The sequence below is a fragment of the Leuciscus leuciscus genome (assembly GCF_965113295.1).
Source record: "Leuciscus leuciscus genome assembly, chromosome: 1".
In the NCBI taxonomy this organism is placed as follows: domain Eukaryota; kingdom Metazoa; phylum Chordata; class Actinopteri; order Cypriniformes; family Leuciscidae; genus Leuciscus; species Leuciscus leuciscus.
Genome location: NC_138725.1, coordinates 17,919,463 through 17,939,470, shown reverse-complemented (window position 1 = coordinate 17,939,470; position 20,008 = coordinate 17,919,463). Strand labels below are relative to the sequence as shown.

Below are 20,008 nucleotides of genomic sequence, written 5' to 3'. Positions count from 1 at the left end.
CTGTGTCATAGAGTCAGGACTAAACACTGATGAGATCAGAGGAAGTTACACAACCAGAGGAGGAGCTGATGATGTTTAAAGGAAGAGCTGTAACTATATATAATGAAGAGGAAGACTGACAGAAACACAAAATGGCTGATAAGTGTGATCTGTGTCTGCTGGGACTGATCATTCTCTCTTCACTTCTCACAGGTAAAGAAATCTCTATTTCCTCTAAAGACATTTAGTGAAATTAGTCTGGAAAGAGTTCATTTGAACATGCTCAGTTTATTCTTGCACACATTCACATTGTGATCTCAGAGTTGTGTATTGATACACACAGATCATACTGTATTATTCCTGATACTGGACATAGTGTCACTCAAACATCTGATGATGAAGAATTATCTTCATATTAAGAGTGTAAGGGTGGATTTCCTGCAGAGGTTCAAGCTGCAAGACTGCCGAATGACTAAATAATTTCTATCATGATGGTTCTTCTCCATATGAATGTACCAAAAGAGTTGGTTATTTAAACTTTATCTATAATGGGGAAAATCACTTTGATATATATATATATATCCTAATAACAACATAAAGTTGCGTGACATAAAAACGAATGACTCACTTCCAGTTTCGACATGAGAGAGTAGTACACGCTTCACGACGGCTCCGTATATTTTTTTATACAACTTCGTCAGAACATCTCTTTAGTAATTGTTAACACTAATAAAATTACAATCCCGCACGCTGCAAACTACTAGCCGACTTTAGGATTCAGTTGGTTCAGTTTTCTAAACATGCCGGGCAAATCTCGAAAAGCTCCAGACCAGGCCTCGACATCCTCCATCCTTCCTCCTTCCTTGACATCCAATGTGGAAGAAACGCCTGAGAAAGACACTCCAGAGTCCGATAATTCAGCTATCCTCAGTGCGATCTCCTCTCTTCGCGCGGAACTTCTTTCAATCAAATCTGACATTGGGGAAATTATTGACTCAAAAATCGAGCAGCTCGCTGTCACTATCCGAGGGGAATTATCGACATTCAAAAACGAGGCTAACGCGGCGATTTCGGAGATTAAAGTTACGGTGGACGATCATGCTGCGAAATTAACGAGCCTGGAAATTCATGCTTCCACCTCTTCAGACACGATGGTTAAGATGGAACAAGATTTGGGAAAGCTAAAGCTTACAGTAGAGCAACTCACAGAAAAATGCACAGACCTCGAGAGCCGCAGCAGAAGACAAAACATCCGCATACTGAACATTAAAGAGGGTGCTGAATTCGGAGTTAAACCAAGAGATTTCGTTGCCCAACTCCTTGCTGAAGCCTTGTCACTAGACAAACCCCCGCACGTGGACCGCGCCCACCGAGCTCTACGTGCCCGTCCTGGAAATGATGAACCACCACGGGCCTTCATTTTGCGTTTGCATTACGTCCATGAGATGGAAGAAATAATGCAAAAAGCTGCTAGGATGCAACAGGTTTTCTTTAAAGGCCAAAGAGTTAACATCTTCCCGGACTATCCGCCTGCTGTGGTAAAGCGACGCGCACTCTTCAAACGTGCGAGGGAGTTGTTGAAGGATAAGCCCGGAGTTAAATACGGACTGCAATATCCAGCGAAACTGAGGGTCTCGCACAACGGCAAAGAGTATTTCTTCACCGATCCGGACAAAGCGGTCAAGTTTGCTGAACATAACTTTGAAATTCCAGGACCAGTCTAAGGGATGCTGTTGGATTGAGTCAAGTAAGATCAACATAACGTAGGCTAACTGACGAAAACGTATTGACTGTTTACATGACTCATGTCGTGTTATTTACATTGAGATGTTCACCCTGAACTCTTTATTACGGAGTCGTGCTGATACGAGTTTTTTTTTTTGTGTGTGTGGAAGTATAAGGTTTGATACCATTTTGAAGGTATTTATTAGGTTTTATTTGACTATCTCGGTTATATTCTTTTTCATTATATTCAATTTGTTTTGTAATTCCGTGTCGCGCCGCGAGTTCTGTAGTCGGTCAGATGACGGGATTAATGTTTGAGTTTTGGGTAATGGGGGGTGGGGGCCTGTTTAAAATGGTGCAAGATACGAAACCAGCAGTGATGATGACTAGCCTGATTTTCAGTCACGTAAAGAATAATGACAACTCAAAGTAACAGAAGGGGTCTCAAATTTATATCGTGGAATGTAAAAGGATTAAACCATCCGGTTAAGAGAAGCAAGATATTATCACATCTAAAATCTCTCTCCTCAGATATAATTTTTCTGCAGGAAACTCATCTCAAAGTGGACTCTAAAGAAAATCCGGATGGATAGGACAGATCTATCAATCAAATTTTTTACATAAATCTAGGGGTGTAGCTATCTTATTACGAAAGGGGGTCCCATTTAAACAAAAAGCCCTGCGTACCGATCGGGATGGCCGCTATGTTATTCTATCTGGTGAGGTTTATGGCTTCCCGATTACGTTGATAAATGTATATGGTCCAAATTCTGATGAACCAGACTTTTTTAGAAAGGTATTTTCTCTTATCCCCAATATATCCCAAACAAATCTTGTAATAGGCGGGGACTTTAATTGTGTCCTTGACGCATATCTCGATAGATCATCGTTTAAAATCTCCCCGCAATCTAATTCAAGAATTTTTTTGAATGCATTCATGAATAATTCTAATTTAGTAGACATATGGAGACTTATGCACCCAACCGAAAGAGATTATACATTTCATTCGCATGTACATAATGTATATACTCGTATTGATTATTTCTTGGTGGACAACAATCTGATTTCTAATATCCTAAATTCTAAAATTCACGATATACTGATTTCAGACCACGCCCCAGTTTCATTTGAAGTTGTCCTTGATCAAACATCTTCTATCCGCCCTCTATGGAGGATGGACCCTCAACTTATTGAAGACCCTAAATTCTTTGATTTTATGAGTTCACAACTGGACATTTTTTTTGATAGCAATGATAAGCCAGAGACATCACCAGGACTGCTCTGGGAAACTTTAAAAGCTTATATAAGAGGCTGTGTTATATCATATCAGGGGTCCCGAAATAAATTATACAAAACGAAACTAATTGATTTAGGGAATCAAATTCATCGGTTAGACAGTGAAAACGCACTAAACCCCTCACCTGATACTCATAAGAAAATTTTACAGTTAAGGTTTGAATACAATAAAATAGTCTCTACTAAAATAGATAAAACGTTTCATTTCGTTAAACAGAAATACTTTGAATTTGGGGAGAAGCCCCATAAATTATTAGCCAGACAATTGCGGAAAATAAATAGTGAAAGAACAATTCATAAAATACAGACAAAATGTGGGACACAATGTATCGCAAATAAAGAGATAAACCAATGTTTTAAGGAATTTTACTCAAAGTTATACTCTTCAGAAACTGATTTGGACCCACAAGCAATGGATGAATTTTTACGTAAATGTACTCTTCCCACTCTATCTCCAGATGATCGGGCATCTCTAAATAAAGATATCTCTTTAGAGGAATTGAAGAACACAATAAATTCTTTAAAGAGCATGAAAACTCCCGGCCCAGACGGGTTACCAGCCGAACTATATAAAAAATTCAGCGACATCCTTACTCCTTATTTGCTTAAAACTTATCAGCAAGCATTAACAACTGGATTACCGCCAACCTTTTCTGAAGCCATTATCACAGTAATTCCTAAAAAAGGTAAAAATCCTGAAGAAGTTGAGGGATACAGACCTATCTCCCTTATTAATGTTGATCAAAAAATATTATCCAAGACACTTGCTAATAGACTTGGCAAATTAATTAACAAACTGGTTAACAGAGATCAGAATGGATTTATTCCAGGAAGAAGTACTATACATAACACTAGACGCCTGTTTAATATAATTTATCATCCCAAGGCAATCCGAGACAATTTGGTTGTAATCTCATTGGATGCCGAAAAGGCATTCGACCGAGTGGAATGGCGTTATTTGTTTGCTATCCTTGAGAAATTTAATATGGGGGATGAGTTTATAAAATGGATTAAAATTTTGTACAGTAGTCCATCAGCACGGGTTTTAACAAATAAAACAATATCAGATTCCTTCTATCTTCAAAGAGGAACCAGACAGGGCTGCCCCCTCTCACCCCTTTTGTTTGCTTTAATAGTAGAGCCCCTGGCAGAAACTATTCGATCTAACCCATGCATACATGGCTTTAACACTTCAAACACTGTTAACAAAATATCACTCTACGCGGATGATATTTTGCTTTATACTACCCAACCTCAGGTGAGCCTTCCTGTTATACTCGAAACTATTACTAACTTTGGAAAATTTTCTGGCTTTAAAGTAAATTTTGAAAAAAGTGAACTCATGCCCATTGGTCTAAAGGATTTATCTGTAATACACTCCTCCCCATTTAAAGTTTCCACGGAAAAAATTACATATTTAGGAATAGTGGTTACTTCCAAATATAATTTACTCCTCAAAGCTAATTTCAACCCCTTACTATCCAAGTTACAAACCTGTATACACTTTTGGAAAACTCTCCCGATCTCCTTAATTGGCAGAATAAATGCGATAAAAATGATATTTCTACCTCAAATAATATATTTATTTCGTAATATTCCAATACTTTTGCCAAAGTCCTTCTTTAAACACCTTGATTCGATTGTTCTTCCTTTTCTATGGAACTATAAGGGTCACAGAATAAAAAAAACACACCTTTGTAAACCCAAACATGAGGGGGGGTTGGCCCTTCCGGATTTTCGCATTTATTACTGGGCCACTCACTTACAAGTTTTTGCACTATGGTTGGAACAGTCGGCTAATGCCCCAGAATGGCTTCAGATGGAGCGGGATTACTGCCATCCCTATGATCTTGGAGCAGTGCTGCTTTCCCCAGTGATATTAGACCAAACTGTAGTTAATGGTTTTGTCATAAAAAGTCAGCTGCGTATTTGGAGACAGATTAGAGATTACCTTAATATAAAATCACTCTCCCTCTTAATCCCGATCGCAAATAACCCATCATTTCCCCCTTCGAGGTTGGATTCAACCTTTAATCAATGGAAGGAATTGGGTATATGCACTGAGTCAAGGACCTTTATTTGGATGGGGCGTTAGCTTCCTTTACGCAACTACAACAGAAATACAACCTTCCAAAAAATATTTTTTTCAGATTTTTACAGATAAGGAATTACTTGCGTACACATAATGTCGCCCTGGATGAGGTCCCGCCCTCAATCAGTGATGATTGTCTCACTCAGTTTAGAGGAAACAAAAATCAGTTATCTTTAATTTATGGAAAGTTACAAACAGCTACTTCTCCCTCTACAAGCTTGATTAGAGAGGAATGGGAAAGAGAGATGGGGATTGGAATCTCTGAAGAGATTTGGCAGAATGGTTTAGAGGATATTGATAAACAATCGGTCAATACAAGATTATGCCTCATTCAATTTAAGGTCTTACATAGATTACATTTCTCGAAAAAGAAATTACATAGGATTTTCCCCAATGTCTCGCCTCTTTGTGATAAGTGCAAATCAGAAGATGCTGATTTAGCCCATAGTTTTATTTTCTGCCATAAAATACAGGGATTCTGGTGTGAGGTTTTTAAATTGCTCTCAGATGTACTTAATGTAAACTTGGAACCAGACCCAGTGCTCATTATATTAGGACATTCTAACCATATATATTCGTTGAACAGTGCTCAACAGAAATTTCTCACATATTGTCTGATAACAGCCAAGAAACAGTTACTACTGTTTTGGAAAAAGGTTTACCCTCCTGATGCTAAATTATGGCTTGAGGAACTGATGTCTACTCTACACCTGGAACGAACTAGATACCTTTGGAAAGGCAACATTGGTCAATTCCACAAGATATGGGACCCTTTCATCTGCTACCTCAATAGGAATGTTACTCCTTAATGCAATGTGTTGTAGACTGACTTAAGTGCTGTGTATTAATGTCACTGGATATTAACAGGCGGGGGATGGGGTATTGGTTATAGTATTTTTTTTTTTTTTTTTTTTTTTTTTGCATATAAGAAAATGAATCCTGGAACCTGTAATTATTTTAAGGCTATTTGTTGTTTGAATAAAAAACCCATTTGAAAAAAAAAAAAAAAAACCGAATGACTCGAACCCTAGAGATGAACTAATCAATTCTGTATCCTTGCATTGCAACTTTTTTCTTATTCTAAATGTGATCAACATTTGATGTGTTTGGGGAATTTGGCTATTGACATGTAACATGTTAAATACATTCTGCTGAAATGAACGAAATGACTTGAAAAAAGATTTGTTAATTTTGATGAACGAGATTCAAAGATCCGAGTCAGTAAAATTATCCGAACTTCCCTCTACTAATGTGATCAGATGATGTCAGCTACTTAATGATGACGATAACGATATAATCATCATGTAGTGCTCTGGGGTGCGTTTCCCGAAACTGTATTGTCGCAAAGTGGTCGTTCAACGACGTTGGTTTATGACGTCACGCAGGTGGTGGAGTAATAACTTCTGTTAATGAATCTGTTTGAGATCAAATTAACGCTAGATGTTTTGTTATAAATTACAGACATGACACCTGAGGACTATTTCTCATTTTTCTCAGTTATTTTGCTCTATTTCCAGATTCAATCATAGGCTCGTTCTTACATAGTAGAGCACGTTCACACATGCACACTCTTCAAAAACGGTGCTTTAAATCTCTTGACTAACTAAAAGACGTAAATGACATTTGTATGTATTCTAAATAAAAGACACAGGTTGTACTGAATGTCAGCTTGCTTATTTTGCTCAAGATAAGGATTTATTTAGTCCACATGTCATGCAAACTAGAAACTCTGCTTCTAACCACAGGTCGAGAGCTGTCGTTCCAACTACACAACTTTGTGAATGTTCGTTAGAACGATGGTTTCGGGAAACACACCCCTGATCAGCTGACCTCTTCTAGACTGTCATGTGTATTATTAATTACATATAATTGATTAGAGTAAAACATATAGAAAAACACTAAACATTTTGAACTACTGTTTCACTTTGATACACTCAAACCTCAAGAATCAGCGCTTGAATCTCAATAACGGTGACGTGCTTCATAAAGAAAAGCAGGGATGGGCAAACTCGGTCCTGGAGGGCCACTGTCCTGCAGAGTTTATCTCCAACCCTGATAAACTCTCCTGCCTGTAGCTTTCTAGTAATCCTGGAGACATTGATTAGCTGTGTTTGATGAAGGTCCCAGATAGCAAGCAACCATCCAAACAATGTTAAATCAGTGTTAATGTGTCAATGTTACTGCATTGAATCAACAACACTTTTACACTCATAATGGTTTTTTAGATTTCATCCAAAAATCAATGATAATGGCATTGGATTTATGTTACAATGTGATGATGATGATGATTCAACATCATGCTTGCACTCTCAGAAAATAAAACACAACAACTATAACAGTTTAACGGTGGCCCTCCAGGACCGAACCCTAATTTGTCCTTTGGGGTCAATATGACCCAGTCGACTTTTCTTTATCAAAAAAACAAACAATAAATCAGAAAATTTCCATACGTACTAGAGCACAAATGACGAACACTCTCACTCACACACACACACACACACACACACACACACACACACACACACACACACACACACAGGTGTGACTGCAATAGAGAGCATTTTTATAGAAATTGGCAAATAAAATAAATAATTCCAGCATAAATCTAAATATTCTCACACATAAATGAAGGCCTGGTACTAGAGCAAAAAAGCAATGTGGAATGAACATGATCACACACACACACACACACACACACACACACACACACACACACACACACACACACACACACACACACACACACACACACACACACACACACAGGTGTGTTTACTCTTTACTTGTGTTCCTATCCGCTTATTGATGTTTTTTGGGGGGTTTTATTTAAAAAATTAAATTTTATCAATAGTTGCTTATTGAAATAAATATGTAACTGCATTCAAGTCTTTTCTTTTAGTGGCATTACTGCACATTTATGTGGCATTATTGCAAAAACAAGACGCTTCAAAAGACCTCAAATAACAACAAAAAATCACTTGATTTAATGTATTTTAAAATGTTTAAATATATATATATTCATAACAAAAGCTGTTATAAGAGCAGTCAGTCACATCCAAAAAAAATTATGGATCTCTATGGCGCCTCTGCTGGAAGTGTATGGTAATTACACTTTTTGGCAAAACTATATTATCTGCAAAAAACATTCTAACCAGCAGATGAAGAATTATGCATGTCACACCGAGATCAATATCCAGAAACAACTCATATTTCATTTCGATCATCATTAATGTGGGTTTTTTTAAATTTTTTTATAAAAAGGTAATATTTCATATGCATACTAATGGTGAGCTGAGGTATTTTGCAGTAAATAGGTACAAAAGTACTTCAAATCTCCCAAAACATAGCATTAATGTATAGATGAGAAGTAAACCAAAAAATGTATATAATATTTGTATTATTAAAAATGTAAATAAATAAATACAATCACTCTCCTAGTGCATGTTTAATCATATTGTATTAAATGATTTGTTAATGCATTATTTTGTCATGACTTTACTTGAGACGGCCCTAATCATGATCAAATTCACTGTTAACTACTTCCCAAACTCAGCTCATGATTGATCATAAACTTACTATCAAACACACAACGAGTGTTCAGCTCAGTGAAGTGATGTTGTGTGGTCAGAGAACAGAAGTACAGTATCATCACGACTGTGTCTGGATGGAGAGTGAACTACTGATCCCAGCAAACCTTCCCTGAGTTTTGCTCCTTCCTTTGGGAACTGTTCCACAAATATTCTTTGTGGGTTTTGAATTGTTATTTTGTATTTAGCTGTGCATAAGTCACAGTAGGGTGAGTTTGAAGGAAAGAGAGAAACACAGAACAGATAAAGAGCTTTTAAGGGCAGTTATTAGTGTATTTTCTACGCTTGAAGAGGAGGATCAACTAATCCTGTGCCGTCCAGTAATGTTTATGACAAAGCTGACATCAAGAGTTCAAGATATGATGATATTACATTATTTACATTTGTTTCAAAGTCAGGGTATTTCTTATTCCTTCTTAAAGAGGCGTTTGATTTGGTTTATCCATAAATGTTAATGAATGCATTAACTATCAAACACCGGAAAAAGACTGTATGATTTGAATCTTCTTATTATTATGCAAGTATGGTTTATGGTTTCATTTATTAATATAATAATGATCACTGAGATATACTGTGTTTCAGGTATCAGTGGAGAGGAGGATCATGTGTTCATCAGTTCTGGTGAAAATGTGCGTCTGTCCTGTAATAATGCTCTTTCTCACTGCAAATCTAAAACTACATGGATCTACAGCAGATTCAGTCATTCAGCAGCAGTTGGACTGATTGAATTAGGGATAAAGAAGAAAGACACAGAGAGACATGAGAGACTGAGTCTGGAGTCTGACTGCTCTCTGATCATCAAGAACGTCACAGAAGAAGATTCTGGATCTTACATCTGCCAACAATATGTGAACGGACAGAAACCAGGAACTGATGCTGATGTTTTTCTGAATGTTCTTCATGGTAAGTTTATGATTATGTGTTCAATTTAAAAAGGGCAGATTCTCCCTTTAAACTCAGATGATGATTGAAGAGTCTGTGATTTGTGTCTTGTGTTCAGTTTCAGTGTCTCCATCATCATCATCATCATCATCATCATCCTCACAGACTAAGATCAGTCCAGGCCGCTCTGTGACTCTCTCCTGTCAGTTGTATTCATATACTGGATTCTCCTGTGATTATTTGGTTCGTTCTGAGGGAGTTGAGCTGTTGTGGGTGAATCAGGCTGGTGTTGATCTGAAGACAGACTCCAGATATCAGATATTATCATCATCAGATCAATATCGCTGTATCATCACTCTGACTACAACACTCCAGGATGAAGATAACAACAGAGAGTGGATATGTCGGCTTACTCTCAGAAATCAACTCCAGACCTCAGTCAGATACACTGTCAAGTATTCAGGTGAGAAAACACTCTTTACTGACAGATTTGTGGAAACTTTCACACACTGGCTCTACTCTTTCTGATGGCTTCATACGTTTGACAATTGTAAAATATTAGTGGTCAAAGTCATAAACTGCATAAAAATCCTTATATCCAGTCGCTTCAACAACACTGACTCCAGTCAGAAGCTCAAACTCTGAGAAGACATCAAGCCGAACTACAGCAGCAGCTTCTACACAAGGTTCATGATCACATGATCACTGTCACACATCATCAGTCTCTCGCTTCAGTGGTTTGCACTGGCTCTCACAGACTGCTTTATCATCACACATATTATCATCAAAAAAAGCTCTTTAGTCAGATTTGTCAGTGAGTTTTGATACATATGACCGGTCTTGTACAGTCTGTTGTCTGATGCAAAATAATCATAATATACAGCTAGTGTAACTCACGCCACTCACATGATAAATTAATAAAATCATAGGGCTCTATTTTAACGATCTAAGCTCATGGTCTAAAGCGATCGGCACAAGTCTGAATCCACTTTTGCTAGTTTAACGACAGGAAAGCCCAGAGCATGATCTAAAAGTGTTGTCCTTATTCTCTTAATGAGTAATGGGTGTGTTTTGGGCGTAACGTGAAATAAACCAATCAGAGTCTCATTCCCTTTAAAAGCCAGTTGCGCTCGCGGATTCACTATTAACATGACGGAATTTGCAAGCGTAAATACTGAACGCTTCTCTAGCGAGGAAACGGATCTGCTCGTGTGTGAGTTTAAAGTTGTGTGTGTGTGTGTGTGTATGTGTGTGTGTGTGTGTGTATGTGTGTGTGGTTAAAGGGACAATCTACGGGACAAGCCGGATTCACCATATCTTTATGTACACATTATGTTTTTATGAATTTTTGAACTTGACATTACAGGAGGGAGCGTTAAAGTGGACATAAGCCCATTATAGTAGAGCTGCTTCTCTAATTAAATCCACATTTTAAGAAGTTTTTACTGTAGAATTATTTATGTATGAACTACATGTAACGTGTAACAATGACACTATAAAATGTAAAAAGTGTTACCTAGAGTTTTTATTAGATTTATGTATATATTTTATAACTAAACATTTTATATACACATTTGGCTAATGATTGTTCGCTGAAGTAGTGTTTTTGTAGTTGGAATATACAAAAAATAAATACCAACTCAAACTAGAATCTTTTGCAGAATTTTTAATCTCTTTGATACATCGATATAGAAGAATATGTTCAAATCACTTTAGAAGGAAGCAAAGAAATTACTGGTCCAACTTCTCCCTCTTTTTAAAGTGTGGAAAAGGGAAAATAAGTTGAAAGATCGAGACTCCAGCAACACCTGTAGTCGGCCTATATGCAACAACTTTATTGAAGATGTTTTAATGCTAAAGGTTTTAAGCCGCCTAGTCGACAAAAACAGTTAGTGCTGTTTTAAAATTTACAAAGCATTCAGACAGTAATAAAGTAGATGTAGAAATTTGACAAATCTGTAATCTTTACTTTTAATGTTTCAGTGAGTGTACTTTAATAAGCAGTAAAATAATTGTGGGCAATCATGTTAAAAGAGGTACAGATGAAATGTGTAAGGGTTAGATTGTATACAGTTGCTGGTTTGCAGTGGCAATACTCCATTATTCACTGCAAGGCAGGGCCCCAAAATTATCCTGCTTAGGGCCCCCAGATTTACAGAGCCGGCCCTGTGTGCACAATAATAATATTTTACATTGTAATCCTTTTATTTTTAATATTTGGCATGTTTGTCAATTCAATTCAATTCAATTCAATTCAATCAACTTTATTGATCCCACAAGGGGCAGTTAGTTAGTGTGCTGCTGCACGTCCCTGTGTGTGTAGTAAGCAGAGTGTGTGTAATAAGCAGAGTGTGTGTAATAAGCAGAATGTACCCGCGTTGTGGACCCTTATTAAAACACGGATAAATCAACTTACAATGTCTAAGTCTCCTCGGCTTTCATTGTCATGGCGCTCGTTCTGTTGCCTGTCCTCAAACTGGCGACCGGCGTAAGTGTCGAGTCTGAGGAGGCGGGGAAACTACGATCTCTGATATTTTGAACATAACTCATCCCATGTTAGTGTGAGCAGCTTTCAGCACTGATACTGTAGCTCTGGACTACAGCAGTTTGTAAAATAAATGCCTTGATATTGTGTTCATGCATTCAAATATTATATATTTCTATTTCCAATTTGTTTTTAATACATCAACTACAGCAACAGCACTTACTCCAGATACCACAGCAAACTCTCTGAATCCAGGTGTGTATGAACATCATCCTCATTTGACCGACTCATGGAGTTTTCTACAATCATGAATCTTCTCTGAAGTTGTTCGAGCAGCTGATCACAAATTTTGACTCAAGCCATGTTTAATTTGTAATCTACATCACTTTCTAATTAAATTCTCTCCATATAGCAGTTTGTGAAATAAATGCCTTGATATTGTGTTCATGCATTAAAATTTTTCTATTTCCATCTTGTTTTTAATAGTTGTAACATCAACTACAGCAACAACACTGATTCCAGACAACACAGCAAACTCTCCGAATCCAGGTGTGTATGTGTAGTACTCCTGAAAAGGTGTATAAGGATTAAAGAAAAAATGAAATAAAAGAGAGCGCTGCAGTGATGACTTCTTTGTTGGTGTATTTACTCAGAATGAAGCGCATCACGGGCGCGCACCACCCATTGAAGTGTGCGATGACGTAATCACGCTGGTATGCCAAGCAAACATAATTTATTTAATAAATGCACATAACACTCTTTTTAAACATAAAGCACAAATAAGAAATTGAACAGTATTTAAAAGTATTAGAAAAATAACATTTTACTATATTATAATGGAATTGAAGAAATTGTACAAACATAAACAGCTTGTACTCACTATATTACATATGTTCATCATCTTCATTTGACCGACTCATGGAGTTTTCTAGAATCAGTCTTTGAATCCTCTCTGGATTACACTTTCCATGTTGTCAGTCGGGTTTTGTTTTTGGTCTGTGTGACTCCGCCCACTGCCAGTTCAGCCAATAGTATTCCCACACCCCGGGATGCCAGATAGCAGGGAAACACAGCGTATCGCAGCCATCAAACAAACTGGGTCAGAGATCGCAGATTCCACACAACCTAAAAAGCCTCGGTATCCATCTAAACATCTCTATGAACAAGAGCTTATTAAAACACGGATAAATCAACTCATCAACTTACAGTGTCTAAGTCTCCTCGGCTTTCATTGTCAATTGCGCTCGTTCTGTTGCGTGTCCTCAAACTGGCGACCGGCGTAAGTGTCGAGTCTGAGGAGGCGGGGAAACAACGATCTCTGATATTTTGAACATAACTCATCCCATGTTAGTGTGAGCAGCTTTCAGCACTGATACTGTAGCTCTGGACTACAGCAGTTTGTAAAATAAATGCCTTGATATTGTGTTCATGCATTAAAATAAGACATATTTCTATTTCCAATTTGTTTTTAATACATCAACTACAACAACAGAAGTGATTCCAGATACCACAGCAAACTCTCTGACTCCAGGTGTGTATGAACATCATCCTCATTTGACCGACTCGTTGTTCGAGCAGCTGATCACAGATTTTGACTCAAGCCATGTTTAATTTGTAATCTACATCACTTTCTAATTCCATTCTCTTGTACATCACCAACAATCATAAACATGAAAACTAATACCGTAATGTAAAAAGTAACTGTCATTAAATGTCAGACACATCATTCTCATCCAGACAATCCTAAACAATCATGTCACATTCATTTAGTGAACATATGAGGTACAGTCTGTTAGTGTACAGACGGCTTTAATACATATCAATTTACATGATAAATAAAGATAATCATGCTATTAAATATGCCATTTTTATTTTGGTTAAACACAGTAATATAGTCCTGCTAATGGTGTCTCTCTCTCTCTCTCTCTCTCTCTCTCTCTCTCTCAGGGATTGTGATTGTGATTGTTGTTGCCGCTTCATTCGCTCTTCTCCTTCTGGCTCTTATTCTCTGGGTGATTCGTAAAAAAAGAGCAGGTGAGTTTTTCATATTTTGTAACAACAGACAAAAACATCTGATAAAACAAATATGTAATTTAGACAAATTTCTTTCTCTAAAAGTGAAGAGAAATCAATGAGTTAACAAATATAATGTTTCTATTCTACAGCGCTAGATTCTTCTAGACTCTTTTAAAAACTGATTGTCATCTGCATTAGAGACTGTGTGTGTGTTTGATCATAAACTTTCCCGTGACATTATGTTTCAGGCAACAGAAGAGGGACTGGTGACTCTGTGGTAAGTATTGCAGGTTGATCCATGAGTTATTAATGTTCATAAGGCAGCAGCGGCTCGCCCATAGAGGGCGCTGGGGCGCCGACCTCCCTGCCAGTTTTTTATTTTTATTTATTTTTTTATTTAATAATAATACGTTTTTAATAATCTCTCATTTTGAAAAATAATCTGTGTTAATGACATGCTATTAATGGTTTTACTTTAGAATGTGTTTAGAACTCTCCAGAATGATATTTGCATTCACTTCATGTTGGTGTAGTAGTAGCCAATAGGCTGTCTTCCCTGGGCTCCAGTTCGCTCAGCCCTACAGTGCTGGAATTTAAGCCAATGGTTCCCCTGTTGCTACGCAATTTTTTTTATATTTTGCCAATCATCGTCGTCGAATTTTATGGTTTTGGGGCTCTGAAAATATCGCCCGTCGTACCAAGATTAGAGCAGTGCACCTGCTGCGCCTGCGCGGGACATTTACCTCAGAGGAGTGCGAGTGCAGTATGGCAGCGCCGGCGACGTCGAGTAGCATTAATGTAGTCGTGGGAGTTGAGCTAGCCCCAAATTCAGTTAAATCTCTACACCTGTATCCATTCGAAAGAAGAACATTAGCTGAAAAACTAATTGTAAAAGAACTCGGACCAGAGGTGCCAGAGGTGAATATATGGTTTTCTCCTTCAGTGATTCTGCTTGTTAACTGCTTGTTAATGGTTAACTTTTTAGGAATTAATTAGATTAATACTCAATTCTAATTTTTTAAATTTAATCAATAATATTGCTTGTAATCTGTTGCCACAATTTTTAGTAAATATCGTATTCATTTTTATGCTGTCATTCTCTTACTCACTCAGTCTCTCTCTCTCTCACTCAGTCACCCACACAATGTTTCACACACATTTGCCATTAAAATAGTGATCTCAATAGGAATGTAACAGTATGTTTGCTTTGCTTTTTTTGTTGTTTTGAAGTTCTGAGCTGGATTACTGTCTTCTCATACTTGGTGTTCTTCAAGAATGTTGTCCCACCCTTTCTTTGAGAGCCTTCTCTCTTTCTCTTGTATCAACACACTGTTATCCATTATCCAATTTGTCTACAGTGAACTTTTAAAATATATTTAGTCTACAGCTGGGGAGTGATTAAAGAACTAGATTGTTGTATTCCCTATTACAATTTATTGTTATGCGTTTGCACTTTTTCTATTCTGGACACGGAGCATAATAAACTTGCAACTTGTTCATTATCATTACCTGTGCAACTGTTGATTTCTACATGGCAGTTCAATTAATATTGTCTTTTTAGACCATTGGTATTGACTGGTTTGAGTTATTTTATTGGTATAAGCAAGGGACATGGGTGGCCTAAAATGCACCAGAATGCAGGAAATCACAACTATGAAATAAAAAAAATTCGGGGGGAGGAGCCCGCAGACCCCCCGCACAAACAGCCCCACCTAAAATATTTTTCACCAGCCGCCACTGTCATAAGGACTGAACCTGAAATATGACACTCTTATTACTCAGATTATAAAATGTCAGGGTTCTCAGCAGACAGTTCTGTCAGTCTTGTCTTAGTTTAATCTGTCTTTGTCTGTGTTGTGTTTGAGCACATGACTCTGTCTTTATTTGTGTTGGCCATGTGTTCCTCTTGTCCCGCCTCCTAGTTTCCAGTTACGCCCTCTTGTTTAGTCGTTGATGAGTCCTCGTCAGTCTGAGTGTGTGTTCACCTGTTCTTTGTCTGAGGGGCTGTTCACATCATAGACATAATAAATACATAGACGCCCTATTGGCCGCTGGATCGTACGTCAACGAGAATTGAGAAAAATGCCTATTTCGTGTTCTGCTTTGGGCTTTACAAATCTCCACACAATTGAAAACAGGTCTCAGGGAATTACCTTTCACAAGCAAAACTGAAAATTTGTTCCTGGTTGTATTTCATTTACTATGTTTATTTTCAGAGGAGAAAGGCCGCGAAATTTTAAAATACTACTGTTATTGTGTCACGAAATGTAGTTTTAAGAGTTTTTCACTCGACAATGTAGTTGTTTAAAGTTCAAATCTGTGGTTTATTTATAAAGATAGCGCCTATTTAAAAATGTTATCTGCCGGTTTCGGAGTTGTGAGATCCAGCGATCACCGGGCGCTCAGCGCTCATGTACCCCGCCGAGAACAGCCTTACCTCGGCTAGTGCTTCTGACGTTCACCGCTGGATCTGATGTCTTTAGTCTAGTGGTTAAACATGAGAATAATTCATCTTGTGTATATCTAACGGGCGATCTTTGGTCTCATTAATCTATCATTTGTTCCTTGTCAAATCGTTTTGGCTGAAGGCAAAGTGAACTTTCATAACTTTATATATTTAGGCTATTTAACTTTAACGTTGTAGCCTGCTGTATGTTTGACTGAATCGTTTACTTTATTTCTTGACTTGTATAGCTTCTTATACCTTTTAAAAACTGAAATTTAACAAAAAGAGACAGGGTTGCATCATTTTATTTTATATAGCCTATGTAAGAATATTTTAAAATATATAAATTTACATTATTTATTATTGTTATTATAATAATATACCACTTGCGATTATCAATCTATTATAGTTATGCTGTTCAATTATTGTACTATTCATAGTAACTATATTATACATAAACTATATGCTATTATCAATATATTATTATTATTATTATTATATTATAGTACTTATGATATTATATAATTATACTTTTCATTACTATTTTATTTGCTTCTCACTTTATCTTATATTTACTATTTGCATTGCACTGTAGTTATACCATATATCATATGTATTACCATAAAGGATCCATCAGTTATCTTTGTTATTGCTAAAATCGGGTCATTGACAGAATATGCTTTTTCCACAATAAGAAAACTTTATTTTATTTAATGTGAAAATTAAATTATATCTCAGTTTGGGGGTGTTCACAATTGTTATCCAAGAATAAAAAGCCAAATACATGACAAGCCTGAGCTTTGGCCATTCCTTATTAAAAAAATATTTTATAAGTCTAACTATCGAGATTTTAAATAACTAGAGATGTAACTTTTTTTTACACCACATACAAACCACTGAAATCGGTTGATAAATGTATTTTTTTATTTTTTTATTTTTTTTGGAAAAACCGCAGCTCACCTGTTTACTTGCATTTGATTACAGCGCAGTCTTGCTCTCCGCAAAATGGCGGACGCGTTGACGTATCGCAGCAACGTTCCAAAGCGGGCCAATAGAGCGTCTATGTATTTATTATGTCTATGGTTCACATGACATGGTTTTCAACTAAAAATGTAAAACTTTTTATGCGTTTTGCCCGTTCATTTACACGACAATGGTGTTCTGGGTCCCTGAAAATGCAAAGTATTTGAAACCGGTCTCCGTGTAAACAACAAAATGTGAATCTCTGAAGACGATGAGGTCATGCACATGCGTATTACATGTTCAGTTTTTTTTTTTTTTTTTGTGGATGTGTGTGAATGGGGATCGTTTTGACAATGGTGTCGTCTGTACGCGGAAAACTTGAAGGAAACATTTTGAAGCATATCATTTTCGTGTAAACATACCCTGAGTGTGTTGTGCCTGTGACTAATTGCCCATTGTACTAGTTGTGGATTTCATCATGAAAATATTATTGATGGATGGTATTTTTTCCATATTTCCATTGATGTTTAGGAGCAGAGAGATGATGTGACTTATACTGAAGTCACTGCGTTCAGTAAAAAACGAGGCAAAAAGAACAAGGTGAGCGAACACTTCCTCGATGTTGTCCAGCTTCTCTCAACATGATGTTTGTATATTTTCCACTTATATGCAGATCTTCTTGATTTGTGTGATTATATGCAGTTCTTCATGAACTGAGCTCAAACAACATGCTGTAATAATTGTGGGTTGAAACAACTGTGATGTTCATTCAGGTTCGCTGTGATGATAAAGTGACTTATGCTTCCATCAGAGGAGCAAAAGCTGGAGCTCAGGAGAACTGCAGTCAACTTTATGCCTCTGTGAACAAGAACAAATCAGGCAAATAATTATACAAAACCCACATGAGCAGAGGAATATCAGTCTAATATAACTCAATCCTAATGGGTTCATTCATTGTTAATGCTTTCAATGTCTTTTACATGTTAACAAACAAACTGTAACAGATTGTTGTCTTTTGTCCTCTTTGTGTTCTGGCTTTGAGTTCTAGCGCTTCCAGAACTGTTTTAATAACCTTTGGTCTTTAGTTTAATTTAACAATGTGGAACTAGTGTGACTACATATTTTCAGTAGTATTTTCAGAGCGGTGAACTCTTGGTATATTACATTCTTTATAAGCTCAAATTCACTAATTCGTGATACCTTATTTCATGCTTTAACATTTGAATTATAAACTTGCTATGAACTCTAAACAACCCAGTTAAAAAAAAAACAACAAAAAAAAACGTTTTTTTGTGTGATCATGTTGATGTTTATACTGTAGATGTTTTGTCATTTTTTGTACATTTATTATTGCAGACAAAATATGTTTAGAACACAGGCATGAAAACATAATTTCAAAATCTCCTGTAGACATCACATGTATGTTAAAATAATGTATCATTTTAGGCTATAAGAACTATAAAAATAGACGGAAGAATAATCAATATTAGCCTAACAATTAAAATGGAACAATTTTCCCTTTCGAAAATGCGGCAAATTATATCAAACCTAAAAGGTCCCGGAGCGGTTGCTCTCCCCTACACGTGCAAAGTTGAATGCAACAGCGACATTTCATGTTAAATGTCTTCTTTTTAACAGGCTCTAAGGAAGGAAAATGCCCTTAACGTGAAACTTTGCGTGCCGCGTTCATATAGGCTCTTGTCTGTATATAGTTTTCCTCCAGGAGAGCCTATTATAAAGAAAAAGATTAAAGTTAATGCAGTAAGACGGTGATATTAAAACTCAGTAGCCTATACACCTTATTGAACATGCAACGCGCTATATCTCATTAATCGTTTTATAATGCTTTATTAATAAGGTAGGCCTACATTGTGTACTAAATTTGGTGTGTCAATATCACTTTCTTAAGCCACATTAAAGGACAAGTTCGGTATTTTACACTTAAAGGAGCATTTCACCCATGGGAACATTGATCTTTATTGAAAGTGGGTCATATATGTAGTCGAAATGTAAAATAAATTTTTGAATTTGGTGCCTTCTTGGCCGAGGAAAGAAAGAAAGTAACTTCAGGACGCATTTGTATGAAAGACACCAACTCCCACAATGCACCACATTGCACAGCTGCGCAAGCCACTCCCACTAATCCAGAAAGCGCATATCTGCCTATAAGAGAAATAACTCTTCCGTCTACAAGGCTAGCTACCACCAGAGCTTGAAATTCATTTCACACAAAATGTCTAGTTAGTTGGCGAACTCATTAGTGAATTACTCTTCATTTGTATTTCTTTCGAAGTGGTGAATTATTGCATTGTAACGTTACCTGGATGTTCAGTCAGATGCGGTGCGAAACTAGGATAGTTCACAACACAAACGTCCGTGTCCTCGTCTGATTCACAACACAAACGTCCGTGTCCTCGTCTGATTCACAACACAAACGTCCGTATCCTCGTCTGATTCACAACACAAACGTCCGTCCGTGTCCTCGTCTGATTCACAACACAAACGTCCGTGTCCTCGTCTGATTCACAACACAAACG

General features: G+C 37.0%; 3 protein-coding genes and 1 long non-coding RNA gene across 4 annotated transcripts in view; 3 read left to right on the top strand and 1 right to left on the bottom strand.

Moving 5' to 3' along the window:
- LOC309498167 (uncharacterized protein) overlaps positions 1–20,008 on the top strand; it is a 924,641-nt gene that overhangs the window by 445,507 nt on the left and 459,126 nt on the right. The window lies entirely within an intron of this gene.
- The window catches only part of LOC309503759, a 308,394-nt gene that overhangs the window by 238,192 nt on the left and 50,194 nt on the right, over positions 1–20,008 (bottom strand). The gene's annotated exons all lie outside the window — the stretch shown is intronic.
- Positions 132–12,174, top strand: LOC309508998 (uncharacterized protein; the record flags this gene model as incomplete). The annotated part of the gene is made up of 4 exons (XM_082183518.1): positions 132–192; positions 9,262–9,582; positions 9,680–10,024; positions 12,131–12,174. 4 exons carry the CDS (start codon positions 132–134, stop codon positions 12,172–12,174), a joined length of 771 nt encoding a protein of 256 aa, XP_082039644.1.
- Positions 12,059–18,612, top strand: LOC309502676 (uncharacterized protein). The gene is made up of 7 exons (XM_082175142.1): positions 12,059–12,301; positions 12,533–12,595; positions 13,539–13,577; positions 13,994–14,080; positions 14,311–14,339; positions 18,003–18,071; positions 18,245–18,612. The coding sequence occupies exons 1-7, from the start codon at positions 12,199–12,201 to the stop codon at positions 18,356–18,358; spliced, it is 504 nt and encodes a 167-aa protein (XP_082031268.1). The 5' UTR covers positions 12,059–12,198; the 3' UTR covers positions 18,359–18,612.